The sequence below is a fragment of the Festucalex cinctus genome, chromosome 5, assembly GCF_051991245.1.
Source record: "Festucalex cinctus isolate MCC-2025b chromosome 5, RoL_Fcin_1.0, whole genome shotgun sequence".
Lineage (NCBI taxonomy): Eukaryota > Metazoa > Chordata > Actinopteri > Syngnathiformes > Syngnathidae > Festucalex > Festucalex cinctus.
In genome coordinates, this window is record NC_135415.1 from 13,512,507 (window position 1) to 13,532,256 (window position 19,750).

The following is a 19,750-nucleotide window of genomic DNA, read 5'->3' on the forward strand; positions in this document are numbered from 1 at the left end:
CCTTACAGAACCCCGTGACTGCTTCCCTTGATGAAACAATTCAGCATGGAAACGTATTTTCTAGCTACTTTGTTGGCTCTGTAGTTGACATGCATGTGGTTGCATTGAATCAAATGCCATTATTTGTACTTTTTTAGCTATATAAGTATTTTGGAGCGTGTTCGTGTGTTTTTAGGTGTTTGTGTGCGCTCGTGTGTGAGCCGCCCTTGTTATGACGTCAGGTTTGTGACTCCGCCCCTCCCACTACTACAGAACCAGCAGAACAGCAAAGCAAGCAGAGCATCACCTCAGAGACACAGCACAACTTCTTGTCTTCTTCCAGTTTTCTTTTTGTTGTCTTCTCGCGTTATATTGTGTTTTTTTCCCCATCGTCTTCATCATTGTCAGTCATGAGAGTGAGAAGTATCATCTGATGAAAGGGACAACATGGAAAAACATAAAGGTAAGCTTCATAATAGAACACGCATAACAATGATCACAGTTATTGTTGTTATAAGTAATAATTATTATTATTTTGTATTCCAATTGTTCAAAATTGTAAATCAAACTATAATAATTGATTGGTGCCACTCTTGTTCAGCCTTGCGTTGCGAAGCTTTTGTGCAGCATCTTGTTTATTTGGTGTACAGAGAACGCTCCGCAATCAGTTACCATGACGACGCGGAGAAGATTTAAAGGCTGTGTGCATCCTGGCTATAAACTTCACAGTGGTGCCCTGATACGAGTTTAAATTGTTCTGTGACCACTGACCATGCCGTACATACTTTATTATAACTAGTGTTGTTCCGATACCGATACTGGTATCGGCAGAGGTGCCGATACTGCATTAAAACAGTGGTATCGGTATCGGTGACTACTCACAAGTAACATGCCGATACCATTAATTCCAACGCTAAAATAGGATTTTGGATGCAGCATCTTGTGTCTTGCTGGTGCATGACATTCACTGGTATGTGACATGTTCACTGCATGCCATGCATCTAAGATATCCTATTGGCCCTTGAATGCTCTGAACCAATGGCAGGACAGCTTTTTCATGTTGAGGAAAAAAAAATCTTAAGTACAGTATCGGTATGGTATCGGTATCGGCTGATACTGCAAAGCTGGGTATCGGTATCGGTATCGGGAGCCAAAAAACGGTATCGGAACAACACTAATTCTAACCGTATCTGAAATTATCTTCCCCTATTGAAATGAATGGAAATGCAAGTAATCCATTCCAGCACCCCCCAAAAACACCCAAATTAGATTTTTAACGTGTTTGTTGTTACAAATAATACGAGTTTAGCACGATTGTACTGTATAATAAAAACATCGCAGTAATAATTACTCTCCCAAAATACGGAAATGTGAGCAAAAAGTATGACTGCCTAATGTATTGTCCTTTTGGAAGAAGCTTTTTGGGGTCTTGCTAATGGTTTACTTAGAAGACTTCCAGGGGTTTCTAAGGGTCGCACGTCAATACTCAGTAAGTTGGTTCTGAAAAGGTTTCAGTGATTTGGTGAAGATAGATGAGGTTCAAACAGCCCAGCCCCTTCCACCATTTTTGAGGAACATCTTGGAAGGCTTCTGGAAAACTCTCCTCAAGAGATCTTTAGCTTTTTTTTTTCTTAGAAGGATTCTTTGAGGGATTCTGTGGTCCTGAAGTCTTGATTAAGGTTTTGATGGTCTTGTAGAAGTCTAACATTAAAATCTAGGGAAGCATTTTGAGGTTGTAGTTTCTGGTAGTATTTTTGTCAAGTCCTGAGGAGGTTCTCAAAGTGTTCCTTGAGATGTCTATCAGGAATCCCTGTAGGAGGTTCTGGTGCTTTTGTCATCTTACAAGGATTTTTATGATATTTTAAAGATTTTGGTCAAGGGATCTTAGCTCATATTTCTTGTAAGAATTGTAGACCACATCTTCGTGGTCTTTGAATGGCTATGTATCTTCCACAGAAGCTTTTCTGGCCCTAAAAGTTCTGGAGAATTTTGAGGTTTCAATGTAGGCTCAACCATGTTGATATGAAGATAAGCAACCTGTCAACCGACGCATGTTCAAAAACAACATCATAATATTATGGACTGTGGTCCACATGTCCCAGTGGGACGAAGCTTGATGCTGATTGGACACCGACAAGCACCCAACATACTCTTATTCTTCCTCCTCCTTTTTTTCTTCTTCTTTGCTATATTTAACAAACGCGGGATGAAAGGGAAAGTTGCTCCACACCCTCCGACACACACACAGCGGGGACTTGTGGAGGATTCCCATCTTTGTGCTAATTTCAGGCTTTGGTTTTTATGGTAAATCATCTTAAATCTTTTACACTGGAACAGAAGTTGCATCCAGTTGAGCTGTTGTGCGACTGACATGGATTTTGTGTGTTTGTGTGCTGGTCCATCAAAGCCACAAACAGGAAGTGATGTTGATGTTCAGATAAGTGTGTGTTTGTGTGTGAGATAATGTGTGTGTCGTCATCGCGATTGGGTGTGCGTGTGTGTGCATGTGTAATGTGGGGCTCGCTGGTTAAAGCGGCAGCAGGATCACTGATTAGCAAAAATTAGCATTGTCTCCCACTCAGGACCGCTGTCAATAGTATATTTATGTGTGCGTGTGTGTGTGTGTGTTGGGGTGTGTGTGTGTGGTGTGTGTGTGTGTGGGGGGGGGGGGGGGGGGGGGACCCATTCAACAATGGCCGCCTGTCTGGGGAGATCAGCTTGTTATTTGTTAGCTAGTAAAGTTGACTGCACTTTGTTCTGTTTTGTTTTATTTCCAGTGGGTTTTGTTGGTTCACTTACTGGTCTCTGCAGAGCTTTCTGTTTTCTTATGGTCATTGCTGGTTTACAGGGTTTACCAATTATGGTCCTTGAGGTCCGGAGTCCTGCAGGTTTTAGATGTTTCCGCTTACCTACACACCTGATACCAAAGATCAGGATTGTTATCAGACATGCTAATGAGCTGATTATATGAATCAGGTGTGCTACTGGGCAGAAGCATCTAAAACCTGCAGGACTCCGGACCTCGACGACCAGATTTGGTGAACCGTGGTCTATTACGTTGACTACTAGTTTCTATGGGTCTTTCTACTGCTTTCTACCAATCTATCCAGGTCCTTTCTGGTCTCTATTGGTCTTTCCTGCTCTCTGCTAGTTGTGTCTCCATGTCTCAACTTGTTTCTGGTAGTGTCTACTGTCTACTCTGCTGAACATTCTTGGTCCTTTCTCATTTGGTCATTGCTGGGGCCTGATAGTTCTATACTGGTTTATATTGGACTCTGCTGGTTTCTCTCTATACTAATCTTTCAAATGTTTTTTTTTTTTTTTTTTTGCTGGTTTCTTCACAGGTTTCTGAAATTCTGCTAGATTCTACAGGTCTGTCTTTTTCCTTAACTTGCTAGTTAATATGAGTCTCCATGTCAGATTTTCAGATTTTCTTTCACACTAAATATTGATTGACCTAGTGAAAAAATTTAACCTTTTTCTCGACAGATGAATTCTCGCGGTATTTGTGAGTTCACTAACTCCGGAGAATACATCTTGTACCGCTCCCGTTAATTTCTGACCAATCACAGAGGGGCACTGTGTTTGGGGGCGGGATATGCAACTGTGACGAAACCAGGAAGCCAGCGCCGACGCCGGGGCTAACAAACAAACCTAACATGGACGAATGGACGCTGCAATTAATTCTGTTCTTGCAGGATTACCGTTTCCTCGTTGAATGTTGAACACCAAGAGGCGCTTCATGCATTTCTAGCTGGTAAGATGTGCATTTCCCCCCTTCGGCAAGAACGAAGACGAAATTTTCACCCATGGCCGTAATTGGTTAAAGCAAACGTGTACAATGCCACATCGTCCAATCAGCTCGAATTATTGTACAGAATGTCAAGCCTTTCCCGAGCAAATTACCTTAGAAAGGTACCAGATGGATATTGCGGTGAACTCCCATGAGTGAAGCAGTGCAATATCAATCTGGCTATTGCCAGGTTATAAAAAATCAGAAAAAGAATGAATTAACTCTTGCCCTTGATGCCACAAGTACTTCTAGGTTCCAAAAGCCTTAGCGTTGTCTGATGGCGCTGGTAAGCTCCAGTCTAGAGAAAATGCACTAAACCGTCGCAGCCAAGGGGGGCGAGGAACACCCACAGCCCCGATCAACCAGATCACAGGCTACTCGCGACGGACGGAGCGCATAACGCAGTGCGAGAAAGGTTAAAGAGGATGTGTTCTGGCGACGTTCCCTTTTATACACGGGATTACGTCAGCCGGAACCATTGACAGGCATATTTGGTCATTCTGACTCGATGACGCAGTCGCGACAAGGGGAATTCTGTGCTGGTTACAGCACCGCCACCTGGTGGTCGTTCGGGACTCACAGAACCGTAGTTACATTCGTAACTTTCGTTTCATGACATTTGCACCTGAAAGTATCTTAGCGCCTTTAGTTTGAAAGAGTCAATAGACTGTCCAAGAGTCTTTGGTTTCTCTGCGATTCTGATGATTGAATCCACTTCTTCTGCAGTGCTGACCAAGCTGATGTGGGACCTTCAGTCCTTCCTTTCGGTTCTGGACTCAGAGAACCTGAGCTACATCGCTCAGGCCCAGAAGAAGTCCATCTCAGAGCTGGTCTCCTCACTGCAGACGCAAGAAGCTCCAGGTTAGCTCCAGGCCTCGCTCATCTCCACACCTCAGTCACCATCAGGTTCTCAAATTGTGTTGTTTGCTCCTAGTGGAGGATGCCGAGTATGTCATCATGAGCTGTCCGTCATCGTCGTCGCCAAACAGCCAGGCAGTGAGAGACTGCGATGCCTGGACGAGAGATGCAGTGAGTACATCATGACACGGTGGGGGCACAGGGTAGCATTTAAAGTTATCATGTTAGCATCCTCATCAGTCATGTTTGTGTCCAGTTGCTAACTATTTAGCTGCTAAATACTACACAATGGTCAAATTTGATCTGCTAGCATCTAAATATTTAGCAACTAAGTGGGTCACTGTTGCCACCTGTTAGCTGCTACCTGCTAACGGCAGCATCGAGATAGCATCAGGAGGCTTCATCATTCTAACAAAGTCATGTTTGTATCGAGTTGCTAACTGCTAACTAGTTGCTACATGTTCCAGTCTGGACATGTGTTATCTGCTAACTGCTCACCATTTAGCTACAAAGTGCTCCACTATTGCTGCCTGTTAGCTGCTAACTGCTAGCTGTGCCGTAAGGACAGTATGCCGTGAGATGCTAATGGTCCTAATTGAATCGAGCTTGTGTCCAGTTGGTACCTGCTAACTAGAGGCTAAAATGCGGCACCCTGTTTCACACGTTACTCGCTAACTGCTCGTTTCACATCACGTGAGAAGTGGGAGTCAATCAAAGCTAAGGAAAGTAAACAAACACTGAATGAACCTCAACTGTGCTCTCCTACTAGCTGTGAACTGCTCGGTACACTGTGAAGAGACACATCATCCTCATTAACTCATTGACTGCCAGCCATTTTGAGTGAAGCAATCCCCTTCGCTCCCAGCTGTTTTATTGGATTTTGACTGATTTCGCAAGGCCCACAGAATATTTTGTTCTCTTGCTACAAAAACATGTAACCTCGCAAAAGAAAGATTAGAGTCTCTTCTTTCATCCGGAAAAAAAAGTATGTTTGTATCTGTTTCCGTTTTGTTCTGTTTCATCAATATTCACATTCCTGGTGAAAACAATGACAAAAAGCGTGTTGCAACATAGCCCTGGCTGATCTCTTATACTCTGATGCCAGCTGCTGGCCATTTTTTGTTAAAACTACCATTGCTTTAAGCCACCTCTTCATGTCTGAAGCTGCATCAAAGCCTTCTGTATGCTTTTGCATAAAAAAACGTGTAAATCCGATTTGGGGAGTGAAGGTCAAAGTATTAAAAAACATATTTACACGTTTTTGGGTTTGAATGAGTTCAGTTGCGTTTGTGACCAGCTGCTAACTGCCAACTAGCTGCTAAATCCTGAACTGTTTTCACCTGTTAGCTGTTAACCGCCAGCTGCTCCATTTTGAGAGCCGAGAGAGTCGACCAAAGCCGAGAAAAATAAACAAAACACGATTGTGTTGGAGCAGAATCCAGCACAAGAGTTCATGTTTGAGGTTCTGGTGGACCCACTAAGTTCTTGTCAAAAGACAGACATCAAAGACGAAAACTGGACCAAAACCAGAACCATCTTTTCTGGTAGCGGGAAAAGAACAGCAGGCCGCGTTGTGATGTGGTCCGCTAATGACAGAGTCCTCCTGAGGTTTGGGGAGGAGACGGCATGTGTGTGCGTGTGTGCGCGACAGGATGTTTATATACGAGGCCATCTCTCGTCCATCTGCCTTCCTATTGGCCGAGAGCTTTGCTGAGGCAGGAAGTGGTCACTGATGGCGGCTGATTAGCGTCTGGTCTACGTGATGGACGCGCACACACATATATACTGATTGTGCACACTCCAGAGGGAGAGCTGATCTGTTACTTACTTATTGTCCAATCTTGGTCATCATGTGGTCACTTGTTTTATCCGCCTTCAAGGTCCCTGCAGCACCGCACCCGCCACCAGGGGGAACTCAAGCTCCTGTTGGTGATAATGACGAGGATGAAGATACCTACGAGGAAGCACAGCCCTTCAAAGCTGACAGCACCAATCACCTGGGTATGTATACACACATGCACACACTTGCACACAACTATGACATCATGGCGACCCTCCAGAGCAAGCCGAGTCGGAAAACAGCTACTACGAGTCGTATGGCGAGGACGCTGAGGATGACGACAACGAAGAGCACATGAAGGACAGAGCTCACTACATCCAATGGAGTTCCTCTCAGCCTTGTCTCAGGCCCCCTCCCGAGTCTCGCCTGTGCGGGTACCTGTGGAGGAGGAAGTGGTTGGGACAATGGACCAAGCAGCTCTTCATCATTAGGAACCATCTCCTGCTGGTGCGTGGGCCTTATCTTCAATTTCAGTTTTAGTTTTTGTTTGCTTTTCCATTTTATATCACATAATTAACATTTATTTTGGCAAAAAATAAATCGCCCTAACTCACAGTTTGTATTTTAATATCATATGTTTTTTTTATATTATTTTTTATATTATTTTAAAAAAGTTTTAAACTAAATTGTACATTCTTAAAAAGAAAATATTATCACTAAAAAAAATACTTTTAGTGTTTTTATGTAATTGTTTTGGTTTGTAATAAATATATATATATATTTATTTTATTTTTTAAATTAATTTTAAGTTTTTTTTAAAGCCCCAGTGTGTAGCTCACGACCGCCATCTATCGGTCAAACAAGATAATGCAATGATTTTAAGCACACGAACTACGGCGTCCCAGAGAGACCCTACTTCAACAGCCTACCACCAATTTCACCGGAACAGAACGCAAACAACTTCTGGTATTCCCTCAAGTGATGACGTAAGTGAATTGCATTTGTTAGACATACTGTACAGATCCCTAATAATGGTGATTTAGTCATTTAATTTCAGAATTAATATTTTTGTCGGCATTGTTTGGAAATACTGTACGTCAGCTAATGATAATGGCTATCTATGTTCATATTTGTTAGTGCAACTAAACCATGCAACAGAGAACACACAGTTATGTTATGTTTTATAGACATGTGGACCATCTCAAAGGGGGCGAGGAGGGGTCGAGAGAGACGACGAGGAAGAGAACGCGGAAGAGAACGCGGTGTCTCGTAACGTACAATTATGTCATCATGGAAAAATAATTCCATTCGAGCATGCATGTGAATGGCTCAAAACATACCTTTGCTTGGAATATGTGGTATTTAGATTACATCGTTTGCTGATATGTTTAGTATATCGTGCAAAAATAATGGTGTTAACTGAACGACACATCTGCAACTCAGACTCGTAATTCCCCCCGTGTTTTGTTGCTACTAACCACTCAGAAAAGTGCTGCTTACAAAAACATTTGAAACCCTTTACTCAGATATCGATTTGTCACCATGTTGAACAATTTTACCTAATAAATATCACTAAGCAACTTAATTAGTTTTGATTGAAGATACAACAGCTTCCTTGTACTTCGATGTGCAGGAATTTACATGGCTTTCACAAATAGTCTTGCTCATATAATAATGTACTTCATTGGCTCAGTGACTTTCAGTTCATTGTTTGGTACCTCATCTGACATACAATTGTTACCTTCTTGCAGAGACTCGTACAGGAAATGACCATGGAGGAACATGAAGATATCCAAGTCCAGCTGATAGACTGACACCAAGAAATACTTTTTGACACATTGCTGACACATCAGCACCACCACGATTTCCTGTACCTGGATCCCACATCAGCACCACCATGATTTCCTGTACCTGGATCCCAGACTGCAGCACCTTGGTGGACTTGTAGCAAATAAGTGACACTTTCCCAGATCCTTGAGGACAATACAAAGGTTTTTTTACCTGGCATATAATTAGTCCATGTCTGACACTTGTTGTAGCTTGTATAACTTGTATATTGTTGTTGTGTGTTAATTTGTACATTTTGAATAACTAAAAAAATACAATTTCCTTTGGCGTCAACATGCAGTGTTCATTCGACACCTAACCTAACACTATTTTACATGACCAGAAATGTAAAACATCAAAAGCCTGGAGAATTATTATAAATGCTTGCAATGACAAGGAATTCTTCATTGGCCAATGAATGTAAGGTACAGTACATGAAAATGAATGAATAAAATAAAGTAAAATAAAAGTCTACATGAAATGAACATATTAACTAAAAAAAAAAAAAAAATGCTGTTAGAATATAATGAGCTACATGAATTGCAGTTGTTCCAGAATTTTACCAATACGCTGTGCATTTCAAAATATGGAAAATAGACATACAGGTTTGGGCCAAAAGTAGTGTTACAGAGCAGGTATGTGTTGTACACAGCTAAAATATCTGATTAACTCAATACCATGATGTTTTTTGTTTTTTTTTGTGTGTGTGTGCTGACATTGCCCCCCATTAACATTGCAACATTCCTCCAACTCTCCCGAACACATAGTATGATCTGTAACACTACTTTTCGCCTACTCTATGATGTTATTGGGGCAAAATTAAGGAAGGCTTGTCCATTGATTGTGTGAACAGACTGCAGTAAAAATGAAGTCACTTCAATGTTTGCTGGTTTTATTAAGTTTGACATGCTCCTTGACTGCACAAGTACATGTTATGGAGTGAGGGCATGTTCCCACCAACGATGATATCATATTCTTCAAAGGCTTGCTGAGGAAAGTGAGGGAGGAGTCACTCCATGGCTTCAGACACCTGGTCAGCAGGTCCTGTGTAAAACAAGTGGTGCTTGTACATGTGACCATTCCGTATTGCTTCACACAAAAAGTTCATGTAGTGTGCAATGCCGTCCATATGTAAATGACATACCAAGACGTCGGCTGACTTCAGTTTGTTGCAGCTCAGATATGGTAGGTGGAGATACTGGTGGTACAACACCGAAGCCTTCTGGGGTCCTCCATTCAAGTGTCCTCATTCGGGGCATTCCAATTTGGCTGCTGACTCTCCCCTTGATATTTTTTTTTCTTGCAGGTCGGTGATGTATTTAAACGGTGCATGAATGCTTGTATACATCAGAATATGGTTCTGGAACCCCTCAAGTTTGGCTGTTGATCTAGTGTGACACAAACAAAAACACAATTATAAAATAAAATAGAATAATTGATGATACTACTATATGTCACCAACTTTCCAACAAAGCCCCCAAAATAGAGGTAAGATCTTTAGTTTTTGGGCCCAAAACATTGTATTAGCTAGATAAAAGTAACTTGACTGCATACTGCATAGAATATGCAAAGGCTGCTTGCTTGTCGAATTTCCGTGGAAAACGTGGCAGCCTGTAAATTCTTGTGCACCCAATTACACAATGGACCAGTACACACTTGAGTGAGAGAGTTCAGACTCTAGCAGTGCTTACGGTACAGCCAGCATTTAAGTCCAGAAAGTTATTCCCTGACGAAAATTAATTTCGAGAACACTATTTTCACCAACCACAACGAAAATAATTTTCAACTCCTCCACTAATACAGTATGCTTTAGATTCTCCATTGAAGTTATGGGCAAATATACCTTCGAAATCACAGTTACATTACATTACACAATAACTTGCGCATTTACTCTAAATATAACGTGCCAGCGGGAATCTTTTTTTTTTTTCAAAGCAAGTAGCTACATAACGAAATCGTTCGAGTGGTGCGGAGTTGCTAATCAACAGCTACAGTGATCGTAAAACAAAGGTACGAACATCGTATTAATTAGTACGGAGTATACTTTTTCTCTCGCTCTCAAAACGTAAACACAAATGTACTCTTACTTACCGGTCAAGTAGAAAGCAGTCGAAGGCACCGGCACGTCCCAAACCTAGTCTGTTCCTCATTTCTCTCCATCTGGCAAATGCGGCTACAATATAAACTCTTGTTTTGTCGCGCTGAAATAAAATAAATTCCCAAAGTAAGTGTGATGCTTGATAATGTTCTCTTCGGGGACCGGAAACTCTTCTTCTTCGTGGACATGCGGTCGCCATACAAACCGGAAGTGCGTTCCAAAAACGCGTTAAGAAATGGAGCGCTGAAATTTGTCTTTGACGGCACCCGTAGCAGAAAGATGGCGGCGAAACATGGCAGACACTAGCAGGCGAGGCGCGGACATGTAAGATAATTTGCGATTTCTAGACTAACCGTTATATTTTAAAAAAGTACGTTTATGCGATACAACATATCTTTTTACATACTACTAACACAAACAATTGTTTTTTTTTTTCGAATGATTTATTATTTCACCACTAGATGCCACTGTATAATACTGAGTGTACCTTTAAGTATGTGTAATTTCAAAATAATTGTACTTTTTAAAAAAGAAAATGTTATCACTAAAAAAATGCTTTGTGTTTTTATGTAATTTTTTTGTTTGCAATTAATATATATTATATTATTTTTAAATGAATTTTAAAAAGTTTTTTTTAAGTATGCCTAATTCACACTAAATTGTACTTACAAAATGTTATCACTAAAAAAAATACTTTTCGTGTTTTTATGTAATTTTTTTGTTTATAATCCTTATGACTTTTTTATTTGAATTTTCTATTATTTGAATTTTACTTTAAACATTTAAATTCACTCAACACACTATTCATATATATATATATATATATATATATATATATATATATATATATATATGTATGTGTGTATATATATATATATATATATATATATATATATATGTGTGTGTATATATATATATGTGTGTGTGTATATATATATATATATATATATATATATATATATATATATATATATATATATATATATATATATATATATATATATATATATATATATATATATATATATATATATATAATACACATTTTAATAACTGAGAGGAATTTTATTAATATTTAAATGAAAGATATAAATTAACCCACTCATCAATTCACTGTTATTCATCACTATTAATACAATTGTTTATATATGTATTTATTAGGGGTGTTAAAAAAAATCGATTCGGCGATATATCGCGATACTCGATCGCGCGATTCTCGAATCGATTCAATAATCGGCAGAATCGATTTTTATTTTATTTTTTTTATTTTTTTTATTTTTTTTATTTATTTTTTTTAGGATTCACACCTTGAGCATGGAAGAATGTTATATGAACGGAACATTAAGCCTTAATATTTTATTTTAATGATGTTCAAACATGAAACAGATTACAACCTCTATAAGACTGAAATTTCAGATAAATAAATAATACATTTTCATATAAATCTTACACTCTACAAGCTTACTGATTAGTATTTTCTAAATTTGAATGAAAAAAAATCGCAACAATCGACTTATAAATTCGTATCGGGATTAATCGGTATCGAATCGAATCGTGACCTGTGAATCGTGATACGAATCGAATCGTCAGGTACTAGGCAATTCACACCCCTAGTATTTATTATTATTTTTGCCAACTATAGTCATTTTTGTGTGCACACGTGTTTCTTCTACATTATGTACTGTATGTTTTCAGTGCTACAAGTGCGCGCGGGACCTCCTTCCCCATCTGCAGCTGAGCCTGCGCGGCTGCCAGCTGGTCTACAAACTGAAGAGCAACCGGAAGATTCCGCACCAACTCAAGCTTCTGCTGCTCGGGGCCGACAGCCTGGTGCTGGGGTACAGCAGCTTCCAGCAGGCCGACGAGTGGCGCCGGGTCAGTCACACGTGCGGAAACTCATGACGCGCCTTTCTATTTTTTAGTGGGTTTACGCGATTAAGTTGTGCGTGTGTGTTGGTGTCGTAGGTGATCGAGGAGCTGAGCGTCGGCGGGGAAGATCAAAACAGCAGCTCAGAGCCTCCTCTGTGGTCCCGTAGGGTGAGAATGCACGATGCGTACACACACTCACACATTCTATTTGTGTGTTGATGCACTGAGTACATACTATATTGACATGATGTAGTGCACATCAGATAGCGTGTTTAAAGTGTTTGTTGGCCTGTGTGTTCAGTCTAGTGCGCTTCTGACACACGTCAATCAGCAAGAACCTTCACATCAACAGCACAAGAACAAAGGTACTATATTTTTTTTTTAATGTATTTTTTGTATTTATTTTTACTAATTTACATTCTTATCTAATCTTATATTGTTTATTTTTTGGTGTTTTATTGCTAGATTTGTTTTAAATAAACCTATTTTGGAGTTTTAAAAATATATGTATGTATTTATAAGCTTTTAGTTGTTATGTTTATTTTTGGTTTTAAAAAAATAAATCATAAATCAACATTATTTTCAGTATTTTTTCCAAATCTTTTTAAAATATATTTTAAAATGAATGCATTTTTAAATTGTTCAATTAAATGTTTTTTTTTCTAATCTTTTCATTCTTTTATTTAATTTATTCATATTTTGTTTAGTTAATTTTATTTTCATTTTCCAATGTTTACATTGGAATCTTATATTGTTTATTTTTTGGTGTTTTATGGCTAGATTTGTTTTAAATAAAACTACTTTGGAGTTTTAAAAATATATGTATGTATTTAGTTTTTAGTTGTTATATGTGTTCACTTTTGGCTTAAAAAAAAATAAATAAATCAATCCTCACATAATTTTAAGTGATCTTTTTTTCCAAATCTTCTTAAAATGAAATTTAAAATGAATGCATTTTTTTAAATTGTTAAATCAAATGTTTTTTTTTGTAATCTCTTTCATTCGTTTTATTTAATTTATTGATATTTTTGTAATTAAACTAAATTGGAGTTTTTTTTAAAATATTGTTAAATTAAATGTTTTTTTCTAATCTTTTTTTAATTCATTTTATTTAAATTATTGATATTTTTTGTCATTAAACTAAATTTGAGGTTTTTTTCAAGTAATGATTTTTACCTTTTTTTGTGTACTTTTTTTTTTTTTCATTGTCGAGATATTTATTTTATTGTATTTTATTTTTGTCAGGTGTGGTGAGCGTGCTGATGAACTGTCAGTGGCAGAGCCTTCTGTGCCAGGTGGAGGCGGGAATTCTCAACATGTTTGGCGAAGAGGCCGATGAGAACAAGACGCGTCGGACCGGCGCTCGCTCTCCTCAGTACACGGTGCAACTGCGAGGCTGCGAGGTGAATGCAGTGCCAGATGGCGAGCGACCGCACAGGATCTCGCTGAGCGTGCTGGGTGAGCAGCTGGCTGTGCTGGAGGTGAGTGGCGGCGGTGGAGTGAGCGGGGTGGGGGTGTGGTGGTGGAAGAGGGGGTGAAAACGGGCAGTAAGGTGACGCATGCGCTCACAGGTGAGCTCGGCGGATGAAAAGTGGCGCTGGACGCACCTCCTGAAGGATGCAGCGGATTGTTGTCGAGACAGCAAGACGCAGCAACAGACACGCAACAGGTACGTCAGTCAGTGTTGCCATGGCGACGCAGAGAGACCATTTATTGGATGACACATTTGCAATTTCTGAGAAATGTATTTAATTATTGTGGGAATGCTGAAGCATTCCCACATATGTTATTGTCATTTTTATCCACACTTTTTTGCCGCCTAACAACTCCCACACAATGCTTCCAATTTACATTGTTCAAATTTCAACTAGCTTAAAAAATTCACGCCTCCCTGGGTATATATCGTCTGATTCCATATTACTTACAGTATTTGCACAATTTAACATTTAGTATCAACTTTTCCCCATTCATTTTCAATGGGGCAGTCATTGAACTTTTTCTAAGTATCACTTTCCACACCCACTTCCATATATATAACTTATCATCATTACCAGCTGTCTGATACTGCTCGGTGGCACAGTTGGTAAAGCGCATTGTCGAGTAACCAGGAGGTTATAATTTCATAATTTCTCTCTATGTGCTTTCAGCATTCCCATGCAATTTCTCTAGAACTTGCACTTAGTCTTGTATGTAATAATATTGTAATGTTTGCATCCTCAGCGGACTCACCCTAAACACGTACATGGACCAGCCTATCCATGCTAGCTACAACGCTCCGTCACAGCAACCCATCTACTCCAACACTCCCATGCTGGAGCACATGGTTCGACCCTCGCATGTCCATTACTGCCTGACATAGTGTCACCTCAGTGAATGACGCCGCCTTCTCTTGGTTTTCTGACAGCTTCAGAGTTCTCAGGACACCGCCGTGACCTACACCAACGCCACCTTCAGTGGCCACAGTGAGTTAGCGTGCAGATAGCTTAGCATTGGCCGCTCACACAGCCGACTGTTCTCAAAATTCTTGCGTTTCACTTCAATTAGTTTAGCATTGTTATGCTTAGCATAAGTCGTTAGCTTAGCATGAGTTGCTCGCTGCAAATTCTTGTGTATGTGACTGCAGAGAGGTTAGCATTAGCTGCATCATTAGCATAAACTGAGTAAGCACACTGAGCCGCAGAGCTAGCATACTTGAGTTCGGCTAGCTAGAATTACGCTAGCTTAGCACCAGACAATATATTAGCAAATTGTTGAGTTTCACTTCAGTTCGTTGAGCATTAGTATGCTTAGCGTCAATCGTTAGCTTATCATGAGTTTAGCATTAGTATGTTTAGCATAAGCCGTTAGCTTAGCATGAGTTGCTTGCTGCAAATTCTTTGATGTGTAACTGCACAGAGGTTAGTATTAGCTGCATCATTAGCATAAAGTGTGAGCGCGCTGAGCCGCAGAGCTACCTAACTTAGCTTATTAACGCGAAGGTGTGTGTGACCTATACTGACAGCAGCAATACTAAGTTAGGCTAGCTAGCATTAGGCTAGTTTTGCACCAGACAATATCTTAGCAAATTGTTGAGTGTCACTTCAGTTTGTTTAGCATTAGTATGCTTAGCGTCAATCGTTAGCTTATCACGAGTTTAGCATTCGTATGCTTAGCATTCTTGCATGTGTAACTGCACAGATGTTAGTATTAGCTGCATCATTAGCATAAACTGAGTAAGCACACTGAGCCGCAGAGCTAGCATACTTGAGTTCGGCTAGCTAGAATTACGCTAGCTTAGCACCAGACAATATATTAGCAAATTGTGGAGTTTCACTTCAGTTCGTTGAGCATTAGTATGCTTAGCGTCAATCGTTAGCTTATCATGAGTTTAGCATTAGTATGTTTAGCATAAGCCATTAGCTTAGCATGAGTTGCTTGCTGCAAATTCTTTGATGTGTAACTGCACAGAGGTTAGTATTAGCTGCATCATTAGCATAAAGTGTGAGCGCGCTGAGCCGCAGAGCTACCTAACTTAGCTTATTAACGCGAAGGTGTGTGTGACCTATACTGACAGCAGCAATACTAAGTTAGGCTAGCTAGCATTAAGCTAGTTTTGCACCAGACAATATCTTAGCAAATTGTTGAGTGTCACTTCAGTTTGTTTAGCATTAGTATGCTTAGCGTCAATCGTTAGCTTATCACGAGTTTAGCATTAGTATGCTTAGCATTCTTGCATGTGTAACTGCACAGATGTTAGTATTAGCTGCATCATTAGCATAAATTGAGTAAGCACACTGAGCCACAGAGCTAGCGTACTTGAGTTAGGCTATCTAGAATTACGCTAGCTTAGCACCAGACAATATCTTAGCAAATTGTTGACTTTCACTTCAGTTCTTTTAGCATTAGTATGCTTAGCGTCAATCGTTAGCTTATCATGAGTTTAGCATTAGTATGCTTAGCATAAGCCGTTAGCTTAGCGCAGTGCTTCTCAAATAGTGGGGCGGGTCCCACCAGGGCTTCGTCAAGGGGGGCGCGTTTGACCTTGGGGAACATGCATTTTTTTTTTTTTTTTTTTTTTTACTGTCTTAGAATAAAGTGCAATTGCACCTCCACTACATTAGGGGGCAGTGGCGCTCTCATTGGCAGAGTGTGCGCAGGGAGCATTCGCTCGGTGGTGTAGGGGTTTTGTTTGCACTGAGCATGCGCGCTTTGCACACAGCACATAGTATGAGTAAGTGTAGGCATGAAGTGTAGCAGACCCTCAAGTGACACCATGAAAAAATATTTAACAGGGATGAGAAGACAGGCGGAGAGAGACGGAGATAAAGAGACAAACGAAAGTCGCCAGAAAGCTAAGACGAGGAAATATGACGAAGCGTATGAGGGGTGGGGGGCTTGCGAGAAGCTTTCTTCTTTCAAGGGGGCCATAACAGAAAATAATTGAGAAGCACTGGCTTAGCGTGAGTTGCTTGCTGCAAATTCTTGCATGTATAACTGCACAGAGGTTAGTATTAGCTGCATCATTAGCATAAACTGAGTAAGCACGCTGAACCGTGGAGCTAGCTTACTTGAGTTAGGTTAGCTAGAATTACACCACCTTACAATATCTTAGCAAATCGTTGAGTTTCACTTCCATTAATTTAGCATTAGTAGGCTTAGCGTCAACCCTTAGCTTATCACGGGTTGCTCACCACAAATTATTAGATGTATAACTGAACAGAGGTTAGCATTAGCTGCATCATTAGCATAAAGTGTGAGCGCGCTGAGCCGCAGAGCTACCTAACTTAGCTTATTAACGCGAAGGTGTGTGTGACCTATACTGACAGCAGCAATACTAAGTTAGGCTAGCTAGCATTAGGGTATCTTAGCATCGGACAATAGTTTAGCACTGGTCACATTTGACCTCAAATAGGTCTGCTTTAGTACACTTAGCATGAGTTTAGTATCAATTGAAAGCATAGAAAAGATGTCTCAAATTCTTTGGCTTCACAGAGGTTTTCATTCACGCAACACGAGTTAGCGTGCTTAGCCGCAACGGCTAGATTAGTTAGCTCATTAATGTGTGCGTGTGGTGTTTTCCAGACAGGAAGTGGTCCGAAGTAGCGCCACGTGTCGTTCAAAAGCTGGAGCTGACGGGCAGGAAAGGTGTTCCCATGAGAGCGGGTTCCGAGGCTAACCTGGTGTCGGCGACAGCGAGCAACAAGAATAAACGTTCATCCTTCAGACAGTCGCTCACCGTGTGCAGTGAGCGGGCGCAGGTGATTGACACGTACGCCGGCCAATCAGTGAACAGTGGTTTATTAAGGTCCGCCCACATGTTAATTTGATGCGTCCCAAGCACATTTTGATGGTTTCTAATGAGCTGTCACAGAGCTAGCCCTAATAGCTTTAGCATGATTTCAACTCTTTCAGATTTTTTTTCTGAACTCTGGTTTCTTCGGGTCCCTCTTTGTCTGTTGTTTTCTACCAAGCTTAGCTGGCCCTTCCTTGTTTCGAATAGTCTCTACTGGTTTGTGGTGGTCTCTGTTGGTCTCTCTTGACCCCCGCTAGTTTCTAATGATTGGTCCTTATCTACCTTGGTCCTTGCTGGTCTCCACTGCTAGTCTTTCCTGGTCCTTTCTTGTTTCTAATGTTCATTCCTGGTTTTCCCCTGGTCGGTGCCGGTTTAAGGCCAGTCTCCTGAACCCTCTCCTGCGTCGTACGGCGTCCGTAAAGTCCTCGTTGAGACGGGCGCCGTCCACACTCTTCATCGAGCACGGGAAGGTTTTCCAGAGGAAGAAGGTCAGCATGCACATCCACTTCTTCTTTTGTCAATTTGTCACTCTTGTCGTGTTAAATGGCAATAATAAGTTACTAGTGTGTTTCCATGGCAACAATTAATTGTTGCTTTCCACACAGGAATGGGAGACCAAAGCTGCTGCCTGAGACCTAGCATCCATGTGACCAAATGACGTGTGACCATATAACGTGACCAGGGACATGTTTCCATGCGACCGAGTGATATGACCATGTGACATTATTTTTTAGATCACATGACTCTTGACACGTACCCCACTTAACTTATTGTTTTCTACACAAAGTAACAGACTTGAATGGGTTGACACGCATGAGGCATTTGTCATGATCAGTGTGCGTGTAGCGTGTGCACTTCTTCCATGTAACAAAAGCACAAATCATCACTTTTGATTGATCAATAAAGTTTTTTTTCAGCTAAAGGTTGACAAATATAAACTTTATTGTGTTTATTGTGTTCATCGTTCACATCACATTCATCATCCACATAAGAAACAACAGCACTACTCTGAAATTGACTTATATTAAATTATGTGTAAATGAGTTGAGAGCAGACAGTGATATTTACATTCAATGCTGATTAGTTATTGACCCTGTCACGTTAAGATCACGCATGCAACAGGCGTGTAACACAAAATTCATCAATTAGTCAAAAACATTCAAAAGTTAGAAAGAAAAAACAACAAACATGTAGTTAGTGACTCGGATTTACTCCAAAACTGATCAAAACAAAGCGCTAATCTTTTTTAAGTTATTTCTGAAATGTCATCATTCAAAAATGGTGACGACTCGCTTGGCGGAGGATGCAAAATGGCGGAGCTGTCGTGAAGGTGATGTCATCAGTCTGCATAAAGCCCAAAACCAAGCTGGTATGAATCTTTAAATTGACTTCCGCTGAGCCGTTTTTTGTCCTGGTCAGTATGCTAAGCTAGCTAAGATAGCCTGAATGCTAACCGCTAACTGGACAATACGTACTCTATGACGAAAGTGTTTGGGGGTGCACAAAAGGAAAAACTGTTCTAGAACATTCCTCAAGTGTAGATTGGAGTTCAACATGTTTTAGCAATCACTGCTAACGATAACATCACTAAAAGCTCATCGCATTTTAGCTATTAACGTTGTCACGCTAATGCTAATATTAGCTTGTACCTTTCTTAGAGTTGAAAGCTACAATGCGGGAACTGCTCAACATGTTTTATCAATCATGTTAGCATCGTCGCTGACAGATCCTTTCAGAATGTTTGTGATGCCTGCTCAACATGTTAACGCAATCCCGTCTAACGCTAACGTCTCAATCAGCTCTTTTAACTTGTGTGTAGCAGGTGTGCCTTCATTTGGGTGGGTGTGGCAGTCAGAAGAGACACGCCCTCTTCTTCAGGTGGTTCTGCCGCCAGAGAGAAAGACTGTCAAACTCCTCCGGCGTCATGGCGAACACGCTGGCAAACTCGTCCCGCGACAGATGTCGCTGCACACAAACACAGCACATATTGTTGGCTTTAGCGTAGCATCTGCTGGCGTGCAAGCATTCACAGTTGTCGTCAGAAATAGAAGACAAAGAAAAGGCAAGTATTCAATTAAAATTTCTTGACTGTACTTAAGATGCTATCTCGCTATCTGTTAGCATTTTCATCAATTCTTATTATCTTTACCTCCAGTCGCGTTCTGTCGACGCCAGGAGGAAGTTTAGTCCGTCCTCTGTGGTTGACCACCAGTGTCTCATACGGGTAAATCTGGTGAGAGAGTTGCTATGGTGACCACTCAGGACACGCCCACC

General features: G+C 40.5%; 2 protein-coding genes and 2 long non-coding RNA genes across 10 annotated transcripts in view; 2 read left to right on the top strand and 2 right to left on the bottom strand.

Moving 5' to 3' along the window:
* The first annotated feature begins 2 nt into the window (after nucleotides 1–2).
* On the top strand, nucleotides 3–18,398 carry LOC144018980 (actin filament-associated protein 1-like 2). Of its 3 annotated transcripts, XM_077521725.1 has the most exons (16): nucleotides 3,298–3,351; nucleotides 3,469–3,736; nucleotides 4,499–4,633; nucleotides 4,707–4,801; nucleotides 6,511–6,631; nucleotides 6,691–6,917; nucleotides 12,031–12,210; nucleotides 12,301–12,372; nucleotides 12,506–12,569; nucleotides 13,450–13,685; nucleotides 13,776–13,873; nucleotides 14,425–14,527; nucleotides 14,609–14,666; nucleotides 17,266–17,441; nucleotides 17,854–17,964; nucleotides 18,082–18,398. In XM_077521725.1, the coding sequence occupies exons 3-16, from the start codon at nucleotides 4,513–4,515 to the stop codon at nucleotides 18,106–18,108; spliced, it is 1,689 nt and encodes a 562-aa protein (XP_077377851.1). In that variant the 5' UTR covers nucleotides 3,298–3,351; nucleotides 3,469–3,736; nucleotides 4,499–4,512; the 3' UTR covers nucleotides 18,109–18,398. The 3 variants fall into 3 exon arrangements, with proteins under 3 accessions (XP_077377849.1, XP_077377850.1, XP_077377851.1); XM_077521723.1 differs by lacking the exons at nucleotides 3,298–3,351; nucleotides 3,469–3,736 and adding an exon at nucleotides 3–442; XM_077521724.1 differs by having other exon boundaries at nucleotides 3,252–3,736.
* LOC144019063 (uncharacterized) lies at nucleotides 6,937–10,829 on the top strand. The gene is made up of 2 exons (XR_013283581.1): nucleotides 6,937–7,396; nucleotides 7,598–10,829. It is a non-coding gene; the product is annotated as an uncharacterized LOC144019063 (long non-coding RNA).
* On the bottom strand, nucleotides 9,113–10,822 carry LOC144019061 (uncharacterized). 2 transcript variants are annotated; one of them, XR_013283580.1, is made up of 3 exons: nucleotides 10,081–10,822; nucleotides 9,382–9,625; nucleotides 9,113–9,281 (listed from the first exon to the last, which is right to left on the bottom strand). It is a non-coding gene; the product is annotated as an uncharacterized LOC144019061 (long non-coding RNA). The 2 variants fall into 2 exon arrangements; XR_013283579.1 differs by having other exon boundaries at nucleotides 10,329–10,819.
* Nucleotides 18,395–19,750, bottom strand: part of LOC144018998 (dematin-like) — a 24,376-nt gene continuing 23,020 nt past the window's right edge. For all 4 annotated transcript variants that reach the window (XR_013283562.1, XR_013283563.1, XM_077521771.1 and 1 more), the window contains 2 exons: nucleotides 19,626–19,706; nucleotides 18,395–19,441 (listed from right to left, as the gene is read on the bottom strand). Coding sequence is in view for 2 of the 4 variants with exons in the window: in XM_077521772.1 (XP_077377898.1) it covers nucleotides 19,328–19,441; nucleotides 19,626–19,706 (195 nt within the window). In the remaining 2 variants the exon portion in view is untranslated. The remainder of the gene's footprint in view (nucleotides 19,442–19,625; nucleotides 19,707–19,750) is intronic.